The sequence below is a fragment of the Archocentrus centrarchus genome, chromosome 16, assembly GCF_007364275.1.
Source record: "Archocentrus centrarchus isolate MPI-CPG fArcCen1 chromosome 16, fArcCen1, whole genome shotgun sequence".
Taxonomy (NCBI): Eukaryota; Metazoa; Chordata; class Actinopteri; order Cichliformes; family Cichlidae; genus Archocentrus; species Archocentrus centrarchus.
Window position 1 is genome coordinate 19,953,248 of NC_044361.1, and position 17,562 is coordinate 19,970,809.

General features: G+C 38.9%; 1 protein-coding gene across 7 annotated transcripts; it reads right to left on the reverse strand.

Moving 5' to 3' along the window:
- Positions 1–1,605: 1,605 nt before the first annotated feature.
- On the reverse strand, positions 1,606–15,871 carry LOC115793765 (alpha-(1,3)-fucosyltransferase 9-like). Of its 7 annotated transcripts, none has more exons than XM_030748863.1 (5): positions 15,624–15,642; positions 8,057–8,258; positions 7,839–7,914; positions 6,871–7,009; positions 1,606–3,972 (listed from the first exon to the last, which is right to left on the reverse strand). In XM_030748863.1, exon 5 carries the CDS (start codon positions 3,962–3,964, stop codon positions 2,882–2,884), a length of 1,083 nt encoding a protein of 360 aa, XP_030604723.1. In that variant the 5' UTR covers positions 3,965–3,972; positions 6,871–7,009; positions 7,839–7,914; positions 8,057–8,258; positions 15,624–15,642; the 3' UTR covers positions 1,606–2,881. The 7 variants fall into 7 exon arrangements, 5 of the variants coding, with proteins under 5 accessions (XP_030604723.1, XP_030604724.1, XP_030604721.1 ...); XM_030748864.1 differs by lacking the exon at positions 15,624–15,642 and adding an exon at positions 13,778–13,976 and having other exon boundaries at positions 7,839–7,909; XM_030748861.1 differs by lacking the exon at positions 15,624–15,642 and adding an exon at positions 13,778–13,976.
- Positions 15,872–17,562: the final 1,691 nt, after the last annotated feature.

Here is a 17,562-nt window from a genome sequence, read left to right on the forward strand (position 1 = left end):
CACCAGCTAAGGGGGGGTTGATGATCTTTTTTCCCCCTTTTTCTGCTCCGTTGTACAATCGGATAAAAGGCCTGTCCAAACCAAGCTCCCGAGCTGAATTTCAACCCCAGCCCGCCCCTGTATACAAGCCATGAATCTTTTCAGGTTCCCTTTTCTTTTATTCGTGCTGCAGTACTTTCAGATGACAAGGACTTTGTAGTATAATTGCCTATCAATGGATGTCTGGAAGGAGGTAAAAATGATCAAAACTTTAAAATAGTGGAGTTATACTACTAGATTCCTGGTAAAATATCACATCACACCTGCATTTGGCACTCCTGGGGCTCATACATAATTTCTTGTGTTTTTGAAAAGCAAATTTCTTTTGTTGACTGTTTTTGCCAACAGTCAGAAATGTCCATGAATGTTTACTCTGAATACAGTTTGTAGCTGTGACAATAAATGGTGTCATCTTCTCTCCACACTTCACAGCTCTAAAAATGATGTTGAAGGTCCTCTCTTAAAGGAGCAGTGAATTAACATTCTGCATAAATGCTATTCCAAAATTCAAAGTGTTATTCAAAACATCTGAACACTCCAGGTCCTTGTTTGAACGACACTGGTAATTGTTCAGTTTTTTATCATTAGTGTTTGATAGGTGCTTTCAAATTTCTTTATCTGCCCCCCTCCCACCCCCTCCCACCCCTTAATGCCATTTCTTGTATTTTTAATGTATTCTGATGATGTTCTTTCCAATTTTGTTAACATGCCATATAAATAAAGTTTATTATAATATAATTACTTTCCATCAATGTTTTAATCTGTCAAAGAACCATAAAATTTTGTTTTTTTTTTTGGGGGGGGGGGGGGGGGGGGGTCCACAAAGGTGTGTGTGTTTTTTGTTTTTTTTTAACAGAGAGGAAAGTTAAAATTAGATATTTCCATGTATTTCAGTTAGTTGGTTAAAGGCTGCAAATGGCAAGCTTACAACATCCAAGATATTTAGTTATGCATAATTTTCAAATCAGCACAATGAATGTGACCACATTAATAGATCGGCACACATTAGATGAGGACTTATTAGAACCCTACTGCTGGATCCTGAGCTGAATGTATATCTATAAAAGAGAGCGATGATTGGTTTAGAGAATGTCCTAAAAATCAATAATAGGAAAAAAGTACCCTTTGGGTTTAGACACACTTTGAGCCTCAATGGAAAAGACAGAGTGAGTGCCTTTAGTTACAGAGAACACAGAGGCAACTCTAAAATAACCACAATTCCTTCATGTATGATGAGAAAAAAGACACAAAACAAACTACATTTTTTTTGGTCTTTATGGCTGTTTATTAATAGATAACATTGTGTATTTTAAAATATTTTTCAGTTTGAGCCTAGATTTTACTATTTTATCCTATTAGACAACACAAAATTAATTTCATTAGGATTGTCAAATATCTGTCAGCAGTTTTTTGGGTCAATTAGATTTACTCATCCTCAGAGGTTGCATTAGGCTTTTGAAAAAATATCTACTGCTGCTTAAGCCTTTTAGGTTTCTGCGTGTTCATTTATCAAACAGGAATGACACAAAACAACGGAATAAGGAGTCCAGTTATTAAATTTAATTAGCCATTTGTCACACAATTTACAGAGTAATCTGGGACAGAACTGCACGGCGTGCCCAGTGTGTTACTGGATATGACATGAAGTGCTCACACACTCTTCTTCATCTCAGGATTTCATATAGTCACCGCTTATCAATCTTGGTTACATCATTACACAAAACAAAATGTGGAAAACAGAGACCTTCAGCAGCTGCTTCCTGAGATGACCTCGGAGTCTCCTTTTATCATTTGTGCAGTCTCCATCAGTTCCCGAAACAGAGTACTTGGGTGTGTTATGGATAATCTGTTAGAGACATACCCCAAACGAACTGTTCTTGGCTGAAACCAAACATTATGTACTAGAGTATTTTAATCAGTTACATTTATTTTCCAGTCTAAGACAAATTTTCTCAGGCAAATAAATGTGTGATGTAAGGGCAAACATTTACCATGAGTATATTTAAAGCTTCATAAAAACTAATTTCTTTCACTTTGTAGTTCTTCATTTTGACAGAGTAATACAATTTCCACTACAATATAATTGTATCTATAATTGTAATTGCTTATGCTATTAAACATGTTAAATGGCTTTATTAGCATAAAAAATTTTAACAACATAACACCCAGAACAGAGTGAGCACACATGAAGGCATGAAAAGAAAATAAACACCTATGTTTTCACTGATGTCAACAAGGGAGGTTGCAGTCTGCATTAGTAGGCCAGTTGTGAGACGGGTGCACAGAAAGACGCTAGGTGGTGCTCTAACACCTTGTTTTTCCACCACAGTTTTTTGTCTTTTATTATTTATATTTTTTATACTTGTAATTTTACATTTTAAAGTTGGCCCTTGGCATCAATTCCTGATTAAAAGCATGTAATACCCAACAAAATTATTTTTATAATTCTGCTAGACTGCACACACCCTGGCCCCTCTTTCTACTTTCCTTGCTGACACAGCCAGCCAGGTATGCATTCAAGTGCCCTGAGGAGCAGAATGAACAGCAGATAATAAAAACTTGCATCATCAGTGTTATCTGATGAGCAGATACATAAATAAAGAAAAATTATAAATGGATAATTCAAAAGGAAAAGTAAGGCTCAACAAAATTTCATGGCAACCAAAATTCAAAGAAGACAGAATGAGAAGTGAGACATCTCATTGGGCCACTTAACCAACAGAAAATTACCATTCAGCTGCTCTGGACAGATCAGCAATGAACCTTTGTGTTAACTGAAGGACAAACATCTTAAAACAGTTTCTTCAACAGCATAACAAGAACCACACAACCCTAAAAAGCACTAGCCACCCCAGTACCACTTGTTAAGATTATTGAATACCTTGTACTCCGTATGCCTACGCAAGTAATCACAGGACAGGCACATGTGCTCAGCCCCAAAAGAGCTTTGCTTTGCTTTGAAGTGCCGCCGCCACTCAAAGTACCTGAGGTACATTTTCTCATCCTTGTCCAGGAGCAGCAGGTAATCAGCCAGCTCCTTGGGTGAGGTGAAGTCCTCCACATGAATGAAGGCGTTTCCCTGGATAAAGTTCTCATAATTCTGTCTGGGTGGGCCAAGAACCACTGGCACTGTCCCCACTGACAGCGGGTTGTACAGTTTCTCAGTAATGTAGTCCTTGTGGATGGAGTTCTCAAATGCCAGATAGAACTTGCAGCTGGCAATGGTGGGTAAAATATCTTGGTCAGAGATGGGGTTCTCGAAGGCTTGTCCATATGTGTGAATCTCCATGTATTTTTGCAGTTCATTGTAATATTTCACCCGTATGTAGCTCTGGTTCCAGTTGCTCACAATCCAGCAAACCAGCTTGTTTTTCTCTGGTGGGATAAAATCCTCCTCACCCTCTGCTGGTATAATGTACCCATAAGGCACTGTAATGTCAGCATCCTGACGATAATTGACAGTCAGATTGAACAGGTTGTCTAATCCAGGGAGCTGGGATGAGTGTGATGGCGACTCTGCATTCATCCATATCCACTTCTGGAATGATGGTCGCTGGAGCCGTGGGAGATTGGACAGGTCAGTGCTGATGTCTCGGTGGTGAATGATGACCCCATCTGCCTTACTGTAGAGGTTCCTGTCTGCTGTGATGAAACAGCCGTCAGTGTTGAAGACTGAGCTGCAAATGCTCAGGTCATACTCTTTTCCAAAAGGCCAGCTCCAGATCAGCACAATGGTAACATTTTTATCACTCTTGTTGGGGAAGAGGTTCAGGCCAGGTTCTCTGAATACTGTTGACTCTACAGGACCTGGTAACCAGCTTATAGTTGGTTTAAAATACATCAAAAAGAGAATCACAAAACATCCCAGCAAAAAAATACTGAGCAGAAGGGGTCGCAGGATTCTGTGAGAAGGTGCGGTTTCCATACTCTGTCCTAAAAAGGATAAATTTAAAAAAAGAGAGTCAAAAAAAGTAATGTTCGGCAGAATACATCAAATCTGAGCATCTACAGGTGCTGATCATAAAATGAGAATATCATGAAAAAGTTGATTTCAGTAATTCCATTCAAAAAGTGAAACTTGTATATTATATTCATTCATTCATTACACACAGACTAATATATTTCAAATATGTTTCTTTTAATTTTAATGATTAATAATAACTAATGAAAACCCCAAATTCAGTATCTCATAAAATTAGAATATTGTGAAAAGGTTCAATATTGAAGACACCTGGTGCCACAATCAGTTATTAACTCAAAATACCTGCAAAGGCCTTTAAATGGTCTCTCAGTCTAGTTCTGTAGTCTACATGATCATGGGGAAGACTGCAGACTTGACAGTTGTCCAAAAGACGACCTTTGACACCTTTCACAATGAGGGCAAGACACAAAAGGTCATTGTTAAAGAGGCTGGCTGTTCACAGAGCTCTGTGTCAAAGCACATTAATAGAGAGGCAAAGGGAAGGAAAAGATGTGGTAGAAAAAAAGTGTACAAGCAATAGGGATAACTGCACCCTGGAGAGGATTGTAAATCAAAACCCATTCAAAAATGTGGGGGAAATTCACAAAGAGTGGACTGTAGCTTGAGTCAGTGCTTCAAGAACCATCACGCACAGACATATTAGTGATGGGAATTCCGGCTCTTTTCAGAGAGCCGGATCTTTAGGCTCGGCTCCCAAAGAAGAGCCGGCTCTTTGGGCTCCCAAATGGCTCCTTAAGTTTTAATTTTAAAAAAAGTGTAAAATGAATTACTAATGTAAAAGCATACATTAGGCCTATATCAAACATTTCTTTATATACTCAACATATAATAGAGTGCTCCAAATGCAAATTATAAAACAAAAGACTGGAAATCAGAAAAAACAAGGGCCTTTGAGGAGTTGTTCCTGTTTCTCCTGCCTGATGACCTGCCCTGTTTTGTCCTTCTAATTACACTGAGGGATGAACAATTCGTATACTGTATACCTATGTAGGTTGTTTGTGCAGCCTGCTCAATATTAAATTTGCAGTCTACACCCTGTTTGTCTATCAGAATAATCCTTTAACGCCAGGCGATCGCTGCTGAATCACGGGGTTCCTGACCTTACAAGGCGCGAACAGCTGATTAAGATGTAGCGTCTCACCACAGAGTCAGCTGGTCCAAGGAAGTTGATCAGCTGGCTTTTCACCTTAACTCCGTGACCATTCGGGCTATTGAAAAATTTCAAACGATTCCTGAAAGCTCAGAAATTACACTTCACAGTCATGTAGTGGTATTACGGTATTTGTGACTGGAAGTCCGCAAATGCTGGCACTTTTGAAGTACGGCGTTTCTCGTTCGACGTGTTTGGAGGTATAAGGTTAAAATGTTTCCAGTCTTTGCTACACTTTCCGTCACTCATTTTCCTCACCATTCCCACGTGTAGCCTCTATGTAACGCGCAACTTCCTCGGGCTCTTTCCTGTCTCCGAGCGCATTTTGCAGGAGCCCCTCCCTCTCTGTTGTTTGTTTACTCACTGCACAGTGTGTCCATGGACCCTCCCCCTCCCGCTCATTGTAGACGATCATATGCTACCATTCATCTTAACTAATCACATGCGGCTTCCACAAAAAAAAAAAAAAAAAAAAAAAAAAAAAAAAAAAAAAAGGAAACAAACGAAAAGTAAAAAGAAATGGCTCACTATTGGGAGCCGGCTCCCATCGTTCACTTCAAAGAGCTGGCTCTTAAAGCCGGATCGTTCGCGACAGACCCATCACTAAAACATATGCAAGACATGGGTTTCAGCTGTCGCAGTCCTTGTATCAAACCACTCTTGAACAAGAGATGGTGTCAGAAGCGTCTCACCTGGGCTAAAGACAAAAAGGACTGGACTGCTGCTGAGTGCTCCAAAGTTATGTTCTCTGATCAAAGTAAATTTTGCATTTCCTTTGGAAATCAAGGTCCCAGAGTCTGAAGGAAGAGAGGAGAGGCACAGAATCCATTTTGCTTGAGGTCCAGTGTAAAGTTTCCACAGTCAGTGATGGTTTGGGGTGCCGGGTCATCTGCTGGTGTTGGTCCACTGTGTTTTCTGAGGTCCAAGGTCAACGCAGCAACGCAGGAAGTTTTAGAGCACTTCATGCTTCCTGCTGCTGACCAACTTTATGGAGATGCAGATTTCATTTTCCAACAGGACTTGACACCTGCACACAGTGCCAAAGCTACCAAGTACCTGGTTTAAGGACCGTGGTATCCCTTTTTTTTAATTGGCCAGCAAACTCACCTGACCTTAACCCCATAGAAAATCTATGGGGTATTGTGAAGAGGAAGATGTGATACGCAAAACCAACAATTCAGAAGAGCTGAAGGCCACTATCAGAGCAACCTGGACTCTCATAACACCTGAGCAGCGCCACAGACTGATCGAATCCATGCCACGCCGCATTGCTGCAGTAATCCCGGAAAAAGGAGCCCCAACTGAGTATTGAGTGCTGTACATGCTCATACTTTTCATCTTCATACTTTTCAGTTTGCCAACATTTCTAAAAATCCTGTTTTTTGTATTGTTGTAATATTCTAATTTTCTGAGATACTAAATTTGGGGATTTAATTAGTTGTCAGTTATCATCATCAAAATTAAAATAAATAAACATTTGAAATATATCAGTCTGTGTGTAATGAATGAACATAATATTCAAGTTTCACTTTTTGAATGGAATTACTGAAATCAACTTTTTCATGTTTCATGTTAAACATTGCATAATAGCACCATTAAATAGTGTGTGCTTGACTCTGAATATATATATACCCTGCTGTGTCTAAGTCAATTGGATCAGTGCTCATAAAGAAAAAAGTGAAAACATTGCCATACAAACCTGGTGTATTTAACTGAATGTTCAAAGCCAATCAAGAATAGAGGCTGTGGTAATTTGAGGGAGCAGCTCCTACACTGGATTGAAGTTCAGATCAATCTCCTTTGTGATCCTGTGCTCATGGAGGACAAACTGCTGGTCACTGCAAAGAGACGCTTCTTTACTCTTAGGCAGATAAATAATCATTAATGATCTAACAAGGTGTGTTCAGTGTTGAATTTGCAGGTCTTCTTAATGTTGCTTTCTTTATGTGAGCAGAGAGAGAGAGAATCAGAGAGAATTAATTAGGCTGAAAAAGATCTTGCGTCTGACACTCGGCCAACACGTGTCTCATGGTCCCTGGGTCTTGGGCGTAGGGTTTTGAGTTTTGCTGTTTTTCTGATTTTGTCTCTGATCATCTTTGTGTTTTGGTTCCAATGTATATTCTGTATTGTTATTACATTGCCCACCGATAGGTGGGGAGATTTTTATTTTTTCAGCCCCACCGCCCCCCACTCGCAGTATGCGCACATTGCCGAGAAATGACATGTAGAGAAGCTATTTTTGTACGAATCGCTGAACAGAAATGTGACTAAAAGCATGTTCAGCATGGGATATTATCTAAATATGTACGTGAGGACTGGGTGAAAAGATACAGGACAGAGCCAAAGTTTCGGCACTGCACAGCTTTGAGTCATCCACGCGTGCCAATTACGCACGTTCTGAAAACATCTGCCCCTCTCATTCCACATAAATTAACACTCATAACAGCAACTATCACAACCCCCTTCACTCACAAAATAAACCACACTTTTTCGGAGTTAAATTTACCACTGTTTGCAGTAAATTGCCTTAAACTTGGGTAAAACACGTTGGTGTGATTCATATACTCATAATTCTTCCAAAATTTCGCGCTCTGAAATTGAAACTCCTACAAATGCGTGCGCAATCCCGACAGCAGTTTTAATCTTAAGTGACTTAAGTTCATTTACCTCAGCAGCTGAAGATATTTCGTCTTCCTTCTGTTTAATAACCAATCAGTTTTCAGTCTTTCATCAGAGACCTGCACTAGAAAGCAGAATTTCAGGGTTAAGGCGATTAACTTCTTACTGGGATACATCACCACTGAACCTTACACTGAGAATCTATTTCCTCCGGAGCAGATATTTATATTTCAGTTAAAAGATAAAACAGATATTAAATGACTTACTTGTTGTTTAAAATGTAGCGCAACCATTCCAGGAAGATTCCTAGGAAGTCTTTGCGATGATGGTAGGCGGGTCTAAAGCACCGGTGTCAAATTCAAAGCTCAATAAAAGAGAGGATTGGTGGGACGGATGCGGGAGGAAACGCAGACGGAGACCTGCACAGGTGAGCTTACAGTACGTCACTGCGTCACACACCAGGGAACGCTGCGAAGGGAAGTGTGCTGATGAAACGCGTCATAAGCAGCGTAACACAGACAGTGAACTTTACCTCTTATAAAGTTCACTGTCTGTGTTACGCTGCTTATGACGCGTTTCATAAGCAGCGTAACACAGACAGTGAACTTTATAAGAGGTAAAGGTTTAAATCAACAGCAGTTTCAGTCTTTTCTGGAGGAAATAGGAGAGAGTGGGGTAAGATGAGCCAGTGGGTAAGATGACCCACCCCTGTATATCAGCAGCTATGTTTGTCTAGGGCAGTGGTTCTCAAATCCAGGCCTCATGGCCCGGTGTCCTACAAGTTTTAGATGTGTCCCTGATCCAACGCACCTGAATCAAATGGCTGAATTACCTCCTCAGTATGCAGTCAAGTTCTCAAGAGTCCTGCTAATGACTTCTATATTTGACTCAGGTGTGTTGAAGCAAAGACACATCTAAAACCTGCAGGACACTGGGCCATGAGGCCTGGATTTGAGAACCACTGGTCTAGGGTCATGTGACCTTGCTTTTAGGTGGCAGGAATACATGTGACAAATGGTAAGATTTTTTTTCCCACAAATAACCAGTTTTTCCTTGTCAAAGTAAATTTTTAGCATTTCATGTTTAATGTTTATATAAAGATGAATTTATTTTAAGGTATATCCATGGTATATATTGCTGGATTCCCAAACTATAAAACCATGTCAATCATTTTGTTAAAAATTAGACTTATTAGCTAAACTGGACCGTTTTGTCCAAAATGGCTGCTATGGGGCAAAGTGAGCCAAAGGCCATGGGGTAAGTTGAACAAGTGGTTCAGTTCAATTTAACCACTGATTCAACTTACCCTGCCAAAAGTCAATAACTGTCAGCCATATTTTTTCACATTACAGAAGAGCTACTATGCTAAGAATGTATAAAATTCACCACAAAACAAGAAATAAAATGTCCACACGGGATTTTTAAAATCCAGAATTAAATTTTTTGTAACCACTAAAATTAAATCAGATAATGGTTCATTTTTTTTGTTTTTGTTTTACATTTGTTTTTGACATATTAAAAAAAAATGGGAAATGGCTCATTTTTCGTTTACCAATTTTGAAATGGTAATCAGGAAGCAAGTCATTTTCTGATTTTTGTTTTCTGATTCCTAAACGAAAATCCATTGGCCACAAAGTACACGGACCATTTACACCCTCACCTTAAAATTATTGTTTATCAGTGGTAAATAAAAGAAAATCAAACCATACCCAGCTGGGTTTGTGTTGTTTCAGGTAACCTAAATTTAAATGGCTTTGTCTGGATTTTTTTTTTTTTTTTTTTTTTTTTTTTTTTTTTTTTTTGTCTGTTTTAATACTGGACAAAATAGACGGGTCATTTTACCCTGTGAACTGGTTCAACTTATCCCGTGCCTGGGGCAAACTGAGCCACTGGAAAATAAAGGAAAAGGAAAATATTCAGAGCTCCGGGATGAAAAGTGGCTGTGTGAATTGACCTTTCTGTGCAACATAGCATCTTAATGCATTACACCTGCCGCTTCAGGGAGGGGACCGTGCTTGATGCAGTGAAAGCTTTTCAAGTGAAGTTGTAGCTATGGGAGGCGCAGATGCAACATGGGAACTTACGCCACTTTTCATGTTGCCCAAAAAAAAAAAAAATCACAGCCCAGGGGCCTGTTCCAGGAAGCATGTTCAACAAACTGAGTTTAAAAACATACCCTGAGTTGACCAACTCTGAGACCATCTCTGATCAGCTGATCAGAGTTAGTTCAATCAACTCTGAGTATGGTCACCCTGAGTTAGCACGTGTGTGAATAAGGAAAGAAAGCCATCATCAATGGAGCTCTGATACCAGGATTCACCATGGCAACGGGTAAATAAAGGGCGGAGCCTCCATTTTAATCCGAGGTATGGAGGATCACACGTGTCAGTGTGGAGCATGACGAGTCACTTTAATCAGCCTAGCCTACTCTGACATCATCATAGACAGAATAAAAGTTTGTTATAAAATATATCATTTATTTTATAATCTCGGCTGTCATCAGTTACACAACTTGAATCTCCATCAGATGAAGCTGAATCCTAATTTTACATTTGATTTATAAAATCTAATTATTCAGCCTGACGGACAAACTGCAGGAGACAGAAAGTGAAGATAAAAATATCGAGAAACCGCTCAGACTGAGTTTACTAACTGACCTGTGTGTTAGAGACTGATACAGCAGCAGCAATCCTGATCCATTTGGATCGTCCTGCGGGTGGACTCGTACACGGTTTGCGGATCCGTTATATAGCCTATGATCACCGATTTAGGTGATTTTCAGTGGGAAATATGTGGAAATTCACTCTGAATTTCAGACACCGTAACTTTCAAAATGCCACCATTTAAGTCACTTTAAATCATTTAGTTCATTTTTCAAGTCCTCAAATAATTTCAGCCTCATCTTCACTCATTCACATCATCTCTAGGATCCAGACATTTTCCATCCAAAGTGTGTTCTGTGCCTAAAGCTTCATCCAGATCAGTGTAACAGTGATGCTACAGTAACTACAGTAAATGTTTCAGAGGAACTGACAGTCTGACAGCTGCGGCCGCGCTCATTATAAATCCGTGACATCATCGCTGTCTCTGTCCTTACAGAGTGAACGACTGTAAAAGCTTCATGTTACGTACAAAAATAACGAACTAACTTCTAACTGGGATTTCAGTGCTTGTAGAAACATAAATGTCTGCAGATGAGTTCCCTCCTCTGATCACTTTGCAGCGTCTTTATGAATGAGGAAATGAATCGGAGTGCCAGACAGGTGGTTCAGGTGCAGCAGGAGTCAGGGAGACACTCGAGTTTGTTGGATAAAACCTGCCAGCGAGCAGGTTAGGTTCAGAGTCTGTTACCCCGGTAACTGACTCAAAGTTGCAGTTAGCTCTCTTTCTGTAACTGAAAACCCGAGATTCCCTCATTTTAGGGTTAACTCAGTTATTAGCAAAACCTGCTTTCTGGAATAGGACCCTGGTTCAAAACACCTACATCACGTGACCGTGGCTAAGCGAAGCGTTTGCGCGTTTCACTCCTGCTGTTTACAGGCAGCCGAGGCACCAGGATTAATTTGTTTTTTTTCTTTTTTTTTTTTTTTTTTGTAATGATCCTGGGGCTGGGCCTTGTAATTGCTGAATGTTTTTGATACCAATACTTTATTAAAAGCGGACACACGCACGTATACCTCATTATTGCTACTGTGGACGGTGATGAACGAATTAGGCGAGCCATTCACAAACAGGAGAATGATTTATTTTTTTTTTTTTCTTTCGGTGCAAACACTAATCAACTCAGCACAGACGGTGACAGCTGACTGTGGAGCTGAAACCCTCCGTGTCCTCCTCAGTCATGCTGGTCAACACGATCGCCGCAGAAGCGCTAAACCGAATCATTAAACTGAGCTCGCACTGCAGTTATTTATCGGTGACGTGGTTGTTTAAGTTTTTCATTAGCAAATTGTATGAATTTGTGTAACTTTGAAGCGTATCAGTAGAATTCAGCTTCAGGGGGCAGTGACTTGACTGGACGGGCCTGAACGGCGAAACCCGTCCATAAGCTGACGCTGCAACCTGTGACCTACAAACTGCACAGCGGGAAGATTACTACTGAAAACAATTTTTTTTTTTAATCAAGAAAAACCGCATCTAGGTGATCTGTTTCTTAATTCTCGTGACAAATTTATTTTTTGGTTTGTGTAAATGTCCCATAAACAGCAAGAGAAAGGGAGCAGGTTCAAAGCCTCATACAGTCAGACAACCCGGTCATGACACAGACTGTGTGTGGTTATCACAATAAACATATATATATTTTTTTTTTAATTAATTCACTAACACGCAAACCAATTTAGAAAATAAAAAATACTGAGAAAAATGTTATGTTTATTGTGATAACCACACACAGTCTGTGTCTGTGACATGACCGCGATGTCTGACTGTCTGAGGCTTTGAACCTGCTCCTTAACACACAAAACAATTTAGATAAAAATGTTATGTTTATCACAATAAACATAACATTTTTTCTCAGTATTTTTTTTCTAAATTGGTTTGCGTGCTAGTGAATTAATTAAAAAAAAAAATGTAACAGGCTCACAAATGTTAACTGAGCAAAAATAGTCACAGCTCACTGTCTTTAACAGCCTCCTCATTCCTCCAGACCATGTGTTGATCATAATTATTGATAGTCCGGTATAATCAGTTGCTTAGTTTGGACTTAGGCGTGCCTGTGTCATTGTTTCATTGAACAGCATTATCAAGATGTGGCGATAACAAAATTGGCCAGCAGGTGTCACTGTGCAGATGGGTTTCAGATTGTTTCGATACAATTCTGGCACAAATGCTTTGAACTTTTCAGTGTTTCACAAAGCCTAGCTTTGGCCATCACCACAGCCTACCAGATTATTGTAGCTGGAATTCTTCTAATCCATCGATGCGTTCTGTAATGTAAAGCAGTGTTAATTTTGTTGGCGAAATATTTTCATCATAGTTTTCATCGACACTTTTTTTTTTTTTTTTTTTCATGACGATAACGAAACGATAACTAAATAAAAACTACCTAAAAGGATAAAAACGATGACTTAATTGACACTTTCATCAACTTATGAAAACAAGACGAAAATGCTTGGCGGGGACGACATCCAATCAGAACTTATTTAATTTTGTGATGGGGCGGGACAAGTTAGGAAAAGATCCAATCAAACGCACAGTTGCGCAATTTTGCTCTGAACCCGGGAAGACCAAATTAGCCTGTGATTTGATATGTCAGCAGGGAGAAAGAGAAGAGCTGACGTATGGACACATTTATCCTTTGACATTGGGACAAACAAAATGATGTGTAACCCATGTGGAGCGCCTATCTCGGGTAAAAACACACAAATCTCAAACGACATCTGAAAACCAGTCACCCAGATTTTTACATGCAAAGCATTGGTCCCAGTAAGCATTTTAATGTCATGCAGGGTAAAGTGTGTGTGTTTTTTTTTTTTTTTTTTTTTTTTTTTTTTTTTAACCACACCGCAGTGGATTAGCCTTTCCTAATCTGAGTCCTGAACACTGCCCTGTACCTTTCGAAGCGTGTCCTGCTGTAAAACGCTGGTATTATCTCAGTAAGGAATGATCAGGTGTGTGGGAAGCAGGTGAAATGCTAATGTTAACATTATTAATAATACTCTATAACTTAATGTTATAATGTTTAATTTTGTGTAATGTGTATAATGACTAATTCAAGGGAACTGAAGAAAAAGCATTTACATTTTACACCCTTTAGATTTTAGTCGACTAAATCGACTGTAGTTTTAGTCGACTATATTCTTATAATTCCTCGACTAAAACTAGACTAAAACTATTCAGATGACTACAACTAAATTACATTTTCGTTACAAGACTATGACTAAAACTAAATCAAAATTTGCTGTCAAGATTAACACTAACGAGAAACAACCATCACTTGTAATCTAGAAAAACAGGTGGAGCAGCGACAAGGTGAGCACAGCCCTTACCTGCAACAGCAAGAGGAGAGGCACAGAAGAGAACCCAGAAGTGTGTGTGCATGAAGCGCGATCATAATGCTGAAATGGGTGCTGTCTTTTATACTATACTGGCCCGATCAGTGTGGCCAAGGGATGAATGTCCTTTCTGCTACACATGGCACCTGCAAAGACTCAACACAATAGTCTAATTCAAGTCTTGGGTGTGGATTTTTTTGGACAGCAGGGGCAGCCAGTTTGTCTTGTCTCTCTTCTTCTTTTTTTTTTTTTTTTTTTTTGGACACTTGTTGAATGAGTGACTGACTGGTATTGGGGCTCAGCATGCAGATGAGCCCCCAGACTTATGTCATCTCATTCTCAGGCACCTAGGTCGGACCTTGTCCTCGTGGGATGTGAAGAAACCTGCTACCAGCTTATTCCTTCCAGGTTTCAGCGTGTTCGTTTATCGGACAGGAATTACACAACACAATGGAATAAGGAGTCAATTATTAAATTTAATTAGCCATTTTCACAGTGTTTACAGATTAATCTGGATCAGAAGTGCATACCATGCCCATTGTGGTACTGGACATGAAATGAAGTACTGACACTCTTTTCTTCAACTCAGGTTTTCATATAGTCAAAGCTTATCAGTCTTGTTTACATCATATGCAAAATAAGAAATGTGCAAGACAAAGGATTCCAGCAGCTGCGTCTTCACATGACCTCGGAGTTTCTCTTTATTGTTTGTTTGGTCTCCATCAGTGGCTGACATTCCACCCCACAGTGTCCTGGTGTCTGTTATTGATAATCTGTCAGTGATAGACAATCCCAGGACGAACACACTGTTCTTGGCTGACACCAAACATTATGTGCTTCTGTGTCATTAAACAAGTATGTTTATTTTCCAGTCTAAGACAGATTTGTCAGGCAAACAAATGTAAAGATGGTAAGATCAAACATACACCATGAGTATATTTGAAACGTCATAAAACTCATTTCCTTCAGATGACCGGCCTCTGGTTCTTTTCATGTTTCATGACAGAGACACAGACATTCACACTATGCCACTCACTCACTCTCTCACTTCCTCACTCACTCACACAGAATCCAACAAGATTGTTGGTTTGTGTAGCATTTATCTATTCTCTTATTTTCTGACATTTTTTCTTTTATCTCTCTCTCGGCACCAAAATGAATAAACAAATAAAAGAAAAAGAAAAATTCTAACAAGAGGAGAGTTTATGGAGCTCATCATGAAAAAGCAAACATGTTTGGACAACAGTACATTCAGATCATGATTAAGATAGCAAAGCTGCCAGATGAGAAACAAAATGAAAACAACCAAAGAGGGAGTGCCCGTGGGAGTGAGAACCTGTATAACCTGTTTGTCCTAACGTTCCTAATGTTCCAGTTTGTCTTTCGTCAGTTTGTCAGGCAGGCTCATTTTTGACCCCAGAAGAAAAGAGGAGGATGGAAACTGGGGCATATTACTAGGGTTAAATAATGGCACTGCAATCTATTAGGTGGTGTTGTTCATCCCAATTTACATTTACTTCATTTTAAGATCTGGTAAGAATAATGATGATTTCATTCTTATGTCATCATACAATCTTGTATATTACTGTGCTCTTAAATGGAAGTTCCCACAAATACATTTGCAATCCCGACAAATCTAGACAGCAGTTTTTAATCTTAACCCCTTCAGTCACAATACAGGAATTTTAGTGGGGTAAAAAAAAATCTTCTGACAACATAATATTTGTAGGTAGGAGATGTCAAAAAATAAATATTAAAGTACAATATATAACTATAAAAAATGATGTACATAATTATGTACAGGGTGGCTGGAGGGGTGAAGTGAGAGAAGTTGATTTACCTTAGCAGCTGATATCGTCTTCCTTCTGTTTAATAACAATCGGTGATCAATCTTTCATAAGAGTCCTGTGTTAAAGTGATTTCAGGGTTAAGGAGATTCACTTCTTCCTGGGATATGTCAGCACTGTAAATTCTGCTACGAGTCTATTTCCTCCTGCGCATTTATGTTCCAATTAAATTCTAAGCAGCTAGGAAATCACTGCCTCTTAACCAATAAACTCTTTAGAAAATAACGCAACCATCCCTGAAAGATTCCTCTGACAGCTGTGTGCTGAATGTAGGAGGGTCTAGTCAGGTGTCTCTAAATTCTTTGTGTTTCCTTTTAAGTGACAGAAGTAAGTATAAACTTGGATCAAAAAGTAAGAACATTTGTGTTTCGTCAAATGTTTCTTTGTTGTAACAGTGTTTCTTGGAAATAAATCTTCTACCATTGGAAAGCCGGTTCATTTCCCCTTAAATGGTGGCACATTTGTAAGGGTTTGAGCAAAGGTGTAGGAATGAATTTATAAAAAAACAAAAAGCAGGCCTTGTTAATTTCACTGTTTGTTCCTTCCTTGAGTCCTTTTCTCTTCCCTCTGCGGTGGAGGGAGTTCCCTTTCAGCAACCTATAATCAAGAACCAGTACTTCACAGGTTGGAGCCTCCAGTCCCCGCCAGATAGTCAGCTGCTATTCATTGGTAACTTGGCTCTCGAAGTCTTGTTTCTTCGCAGCACTGACGTTTATTTACTAGTGATGGACAAAGCGAGACTTTTAAGAAACACCGAAACACTCAAAGCATTTGTGACCAAAACTGGAAACAACCTGAAACCCATTTCCACAGTGACATCTGGTGGCCAATTTAGTTATCGATGCATCTTGATGACACAGACAAGCCCTGCAATTCCATACAAAGCTACTTATTATAACAGACTATCAATAATAATGATCAACACATGTTTTGGAGAAATCCCCGTACAGACAAGGAAAGCAAAACACTGAGACTGTTAAAAATAGCAAGCTGTGTCTGTAAAGAATGCCGTTGTCTCAGCAGTGCTATTGTTTCTCTGTTAACATTAGTGAGGCTGTTTCAGTTGCTTAGTGATTCAATGTAACGCACAATAAACCAATGTATAAAATAAAATATACTGAGAAAAGACTGCTGTGTTTACTGTGATAACCACACAACCATTTGGGCCTTGGGGGGGGGGGGGGGTACTATATATATATATATATATATATATATATATATATATATATATATATATATATATATATAGTTTGTGTATATATATATAGTAAATTTTGTTTATTTTTTATGCTTTTTCTGTTGCACTGCTGTAAGGATAAGATTGCAAAAAATAATGTTTGCTCTTATGCTGATGGCCCAAGGATTTATGTAATGCAACCTGTTGGCCTTAGAGATAATTGTAAAGCTAGCAATTTAGGGGTACTTGCTCAAAACTAATTTACCTGGTCTTAGAATCGACTGCTGTGTTAGTGGCAGAGAAATGAAGACAAAATGGATAGTAAATCATAGTCTTTTATATATTTTAGGAGATGGAGGTATGCTATGATCTTTAAATAAAAAAATATGGCATTTAATAATGCATTCTGCAAAAATGCATGGTTGCACAAATTTGTCTTTGTTATTTTTGTGTATCTTAACTGGGCATTTTCATACGTTATCTGTTTTGTGATCTAAACAAAAAACAAAATGAACAAAAAACTTCCTCACTTTTGAGATATTAATGAATTGCTCCTGCTGCTGTTAATTGTAGCAGGAATGTGCACATAGTTAAAGCTCAAACCAACTTTGGGGAGGTAGAATGAGTTTTGTTGTGTTAATGCAAAAATAAAAATGAAGGAGGTATAGTTGATGCAGTTGTAATCTTGTGTGAGCTTATACATTATTCCATTAATTTGAAAACATGTATTCATGCTAGTTTATTTATTTATTTAT